General features: G+C 36.7%; 1 protein-coding gene across 1 annotated transcript in view; it reads right to left on the minus strand.

Annotated features, from left to right (window-relative positions):
• The window catches only part of luzp2 (leucine zipper protein 2), a 169,849-nt gene extending 164,972 nt beyond the window's left edge, over positions 1–4,877 (minus strand). The window contains exon 1 of the mRNA XM_055174604.2: positions 4,677–4,877. Within this exon, the coding sequence (XP_055030579.1) occupies positions 4,677–4,699 (23 nt within the window). The 5' untranslated portion in view covers positions 4,700–4,877. The remainder of the gene's footprint in view (positions 1–4,676) is intronic.
• Positions 4,878–6,000: the final 1,123 nt, after the last annotated feature.

A 6,000-nucleotide genomic window follows, 5' to 3' on the forward strand; every position in this document is an offset into this window, starting at 1 on the left:
CAGCAGCAACCTGGTTTTCCCAGGTGGTCTCCCATCCAAGTACTGACCAGGCTCAGCCCTGCTTAGTTTCAGTGGGCAAGCTGTCTTGGGCTACAGGGTGATATGGCTGCTTTATAAGAATAATAAAATACAGATCAGCTGTACCGCTATTTTCCGAAAAATCCGAGCTCATGGAGGCGTACTGTGAGCAGAGCGAGTCACGAGAAGGCAATGCACACAAAACATTATCCTGCTATCTCTGGATAACTTATGATTTACTATATCTTCATGTCGTTTACATTATATGCACTTACGTTTTGCTAACAAAACACAAACATTTGATGCAGTTTTACTAACCACTTGTGGCTCATGACCCGGTTGGGACCGCCCATTTCAACGAAATCCAGCATTAAACAACCACACTTGCACAACTCCGCTTCTACCCCGAATAAACAAACTACATCCATTGTTCCAAAAATGCTGGGTTCTTTGGGAAGCTGAACAAATTCAAATTTCCCTCGCAAACAATGACACACTTCTCTGGTGAAGTTAATTTCGTGTCAGCTCTCGGTTGGTGTGTGCGTGCGATATTCCAGTTGAAGTGCCCATATAAGGACTTCCACTGTACTTCCTGCACTGCTTACACAACAGATTCAGCAACTTTCCAAAACCTGTACAAACCCCAACAACACCTCTTTAACTGTGTTAATTAGTCAAAGAAATACTATTAGACCTCCCTTTAATGATACCTATTTTAAAATATTCTATTTTACTGTAAAATACTATACTTTTTTTAAATGCAGAAATTGTATAATATCCTTTATTTTAAGGAATATTTACCAAGATACTTCACATTGTTTTTTAATGCTTTTTGCACTCTAGAACAGACGATAAAAGCTGCATACCGTATAAGGGCAACACACTCTTAATTTTTTATAGTCTGTAGAATCGTTTTCCACTACTTTCTTTTGTGCAACAGAAAGATTCTGTGAATGCTAAAGGTTTTTTATGGATCCATACAGCCTGAAAAAGACCATTCTGGAGTGCAGCATCATAAAACCACAAAACTTAATTTATTATTAACAACGCTGAAAGACAGAGATTTGAAGTACCTACCTATGTCTCTCTCACTATTTTTGTCTTCAAAGGGAATAAAAGATTTAGGGGTAGCCATTGCTTTCAACCATGGAGGGTTGACTGATTCAAGTTCCATGATCAGAACAGTGAAAATGAAGGTAAGACGCTGGTGGAGGTCGTGTTATAAAAGCATGATAAATGGTTTCCATTACAGCACTAATGGAGTTTGGAGTCTATTGTCCCTTGGTTCAACTCTGCTTCTAATTCTTCACCATTCTCACCTATTTGATTTGCGTCTAATTAGAGCATCATGGGATGCATGGGCACTCAGAAAGTGGGGCTCTGGCCCCTGGGACTGCAATAAGTCTCTTTAGTAATCTGCTCTTATCTGTCTTAGTCACACCTCAAGCGGCTTGTGTCACAGCAGACAAGGTGAAGGCAAACCTGTCGCATGTCAGATGTAAGAGAAATGAGGAGCAGATGACCGATGAACAGGCAAAAGAAGGGATCTTTTGTCTTTTATTGCTTTTATACTGCAATAAACATCAATTTTCATGTCTTGTTTTGCGTTAAAAAGTGTAAACATCCCTAAAACGAAAGTAAGAAAATTGTGTAAGATAATAAGATTTGGATATCAGAGGATATTCTGAATATGTTTATGTCTCCTACCCTGTTGGCAATGTTTTTAATAACATAAACTTGCTAGATTATGTTTAATTTATGCTTAAAACAAGACAAATGCAATAGGGGTAAGAAAAATAAACTTATATTCAACAAAAACAAGCTTTGATATCCTATGCAATTTTTCTCAAGTGCATTTATCTTACTTTAAGGATGTTTTGATATTTTTACCTAAACAAGACAAAAATACTGATTAGGAAAATATATTTTACAGTGTTGCTTAAATAAATGTCCTTTAGTTCCTATTAGTTTTATTACTTAATAAATATGATTATAAGAGCAAACTTGTCAGCTACATGCTGCGTTAGTTTTGGAAAATAAAGAAAATTAATAACAAATGACTGGAGTGAGTGCAAATGATAATTTAAGCAGTGGAAAAGCATGTCATATATAATTAAGCTTATTAAATGCTTTAAAAATGATGTGTAATATTACTTATTAATTGTTTCCTTATTGAAATATGCTTGTAATCTTCAAAATGTTATGATCTGTAAAAAATATTATGGTGATTTTTTTTAAGACAAATATATATAATATGCAGAATTATTGGATGATGTGATTGAAGTACACACCAGAAGCGAATTTAACTATTTGCGTGAGTAGATCACAAAGAAAGTCAATGTAAAAACATGAATAAATGAACGAATGATGCTCATTGGGTGGCAAGATTGCCGCAAACACGCACTATTCGCTTCAAACGTGTCTACTATTGAAATTGATTTACTTAAGTGGAAAATTTGCATGACATGAAGTTAAATCCCGCAAGTAGCCTACTTTAGATCGAGAAATGCGATGCTTTGCTTTTTTGCTTACAACCTAATAAATTAGTTCAATTGGAAAACCTTAAAAAAAAATTAACTTAAATTTTCTCATTTTAAGTCAAAAAGTTTAAGTTGAAAATGTTTTAAATATTTTAGATGTTACCAACTGACGTAATTTTAAAAAGTATATTCACCTTAAAGGTACAATTTGTAAGAAATTTGCAGTAAAATATCCAAAAACCACTAGGCCAGTGTTATATATTTTGTCCAGCTGATTACTAACAATATCAAACAATAAATTATACTTGTAAATTATGAGAGAATTGCCATTCTAAACAGTGACACGAGGCAGTGCAGTCACCTGTCAATACTCCCTTTCACACAATTTACTGGTATATTGCAGTTAACAAGTCATGTGGGAACAGAACCTTTTTGGTAAATCAGTGCTGCCAATTTACCAGTAAGAGAGGTTGTAAGATTACCAATAATTTACCGGTTAGCGCTACTGACGGTTTCATCAGACGCACATGCGTTGTCGCGGTTACGCGTCTGGTCGGAACTTTACTTCCGGTTTCTGTTTGTTTAATTGTCCGACTAGTGGTTAAAATGAACTCTGGAACAAATACCTCATCAAAAATAACAAATGTTTTGGTTTTCCTAAAGATAGGAGGAGACAGCGATCATGGATCACCGCTATGTGAAGGGAGGTTTGGCAGCATGTTTGTAGTTAACATTATATACATTATAGTACACATTTACACAGCAACACTCAATTGTGATTTTTTTTACGCTATAGCTATGAAATGTGAACTACGGTAATGGTTATTTTGCTTGTATTCAGAAAAAACTACTCTAAAAAGACTTTGTTGCAATTTTGCAACTGTCAGCGTTTGCACAGATTTGATAACAACAGAATACAGACCGTGGATATGAAGTCATAACCCGCCATTGTTTACAAATACAACTCTGAGCTTGCCGCGCGGCACAGGTAACTCCGCTTTCTCTCCGAGTTTACCGGTATTTTGATACTAATGTGTGAATGATGTCTTACTGGTAAAAAGACAGAACATCACTGCATTTGTAAACAGCAAATTTGGTAACACAGACATTTTACGGTGTCTTTGTTACACATGTTACATGTAATTATTATAGTAATAACAGTTAATTATGGTTAATTACATGCAACTAATCCTAAACCAAACCCTATTCCTAACCCCAACCCTACATTAAGTACAGTACAAGTTGTTGATGATTATTACTTTGTACTTAAATATATAATTACAATGTTACAGTGACGCCTTAAAATAAAGTGTAACCACAAATTTTTGTATTTACTGGTAAATTAACCCTGGAGGACTTAGGAAAATCCAAAAACCCATTTACCCATTTGTGGGTTCTCCAGGGTTAATTTTGGTAAATTCATGGTAACTGTGTGAAAGAGGCTAGTGATGTTACTAATATCCACGTCCCCCTTTGTTACCACCTTAATTAATAGGGTCTGTCGGGCTATAATCGCTTGTTTATGGTAAGTTTGTTGATCTGAACACTTAATTCCACACACCATCGAATTTCACTAATACTGTAACATCTATGACTAACAATTGCGTTTTGAACATTGCATGAAAACTTACATAATGAAATCAAACAATGTCATCAAACGCAACATTTATAAAACTTGATTACTTTGCCTCATTCACTAACATGATTTCTCGTTCCCGTCTGATTGATGGCCATCAGCGGTTGAGACAACAAATCCCATAATTCCACGCTGCTTCAGAGCGTCATTAATACGTCATTGTTATTGTTTTGATTGTGCGCCATCTAGCAGTGGATTCTACAAATTGTATCTTTAAATGTTTTACTTAAAGTGAGAACATTTAAGTTTATAAAATGAAGTAATAATTGATATTACAAATTCAATTTGTTCCAACTTTTACTTTATACAGTGTATGCAAAAAAGCAAAGCATCGCGTTCCTCGATCTAGATTACTCGCGGGATTTAACTTCATTTCATGCAAATTTTCCACTCGAGTTAAAAAATTTAAACAGAAGATGCATTTGAAGCAAATTGCACATGTTCGCGGCATAATATCTGTGCTCTTACCAAATAATAAACAGACATTTAACAAATAAACACTGTTTGCGCTCTGACAGATATAGTGGAAATCTCAAACCTACATCAGCAATGTGATGTTTTCCATCGTCAGCACAGTAAGATTAGATCATATCCATCTACCCATCTCGGCCGATAGCTCTTCTCATCTGGTTGCCTCCCTGAGTGTCACCAAGAAAATATCATAAATTCTGAGAGGCAAGACTCCCGCTGCACTTTCTGACACCACAGACAACTACAATGAAAGTCCCAATGACCTTGCATTGTTTCAGGCATATCTTTCGAACCGAGAGTATCACAGATCATCAGTCACAGGTTACTCCAATCATTCAAAAAAAAAAAAAAAAACAAAACAAAAACAATGACACAATGAAACAATGAAACTGGACGTGCCCTGGGGGAAAGAAAAACATTGGCTACGACAAAGATGTGACTGAGAGGACAGCTGAAAGCTGAGCTCCGACACAAAGGCTTGAAGCAGAGGAACTGTGAAGGCTGTCAAAACAAATCCAAAAGGGGAAAAGTGCCAACGTGTTCAAGGTTTTGACGTGATACTGCGGCATCCTTTAAATGAATAGAAAATAAATAAGCATATGTTGTTTAGCCGTTCCAGTAACCTTCGTATTAATTACTAAGAACAAGCACCAATCACAGGCCAATTGCTGCACAATACAAAATTATATTTTTATTGCTCGCTATTACGTGGTAAAATGATATTCATCCTTAACTACGGCAGAATTAATAATTCAGTGGAAAGAAGGAGTCAATGATCCTTGCAGACGGAATTCAAATGACCATTAAAGAGCGTAACTACCTCCACATCTGCTGGCAATAGATTTACCTCCACCTTTTTTATTTATACAGCCCGGCCTCCGCTCACACATCCTTTCCACAATAAAGATGATCATCTAGAAAGGGTGCTTAAAATAAGCATAACAATACCAATGCTGACTACACTACACAACAGATGTAAGCTTATGGTTTATCTCTCCGATAAAGACGGCAGGAATCTGCAACAAGCCGCAGGGTTGAAAGCGCAGCCAAGAGGATTTGGCTCGGCCAACACGGAGCAGCTTCTTCCTTCCACAATTACTCATATTTCCCTCACAACCCTCAGAGGCAGCAGTCATTAGACAGCACTCATCCATTCTACCTGCAGAAAACAAGCAGTGTGCATTTCAGCCACGCACAAAAGCTCCGTTCACCCACACCAGCAGTGTGTAAAAGGTTTAAGATGCGCACGAAACGCATCGCCTGTGACTGCGATAGAAGATGACATCGTGTTAAATGCGACGTTCTCAGACGCAGTCCGATCAAAGAGGTTATCTTTTATATTCTGGGACATCTGTGATCCAACAAAATGACGCGGGATGAAAAGCGCTCTAATCT

Source organism: Misgurnus anguillicaudatus, chromosome 15 (genome assembly GCF_027580225.2).
Source record: "Misgurnus anguillicaudatus chromosome 15, ASM2758022v2, whole genome shotgun sequence".
NCBI classification, from domain to species: domain Eukaryota; kingdom Metazoa; phylum Chordata; class Actinopteri; order Cypriniformes; family Cobitidae; genus Misgurnus; species Misgurnus anguillicaudatus.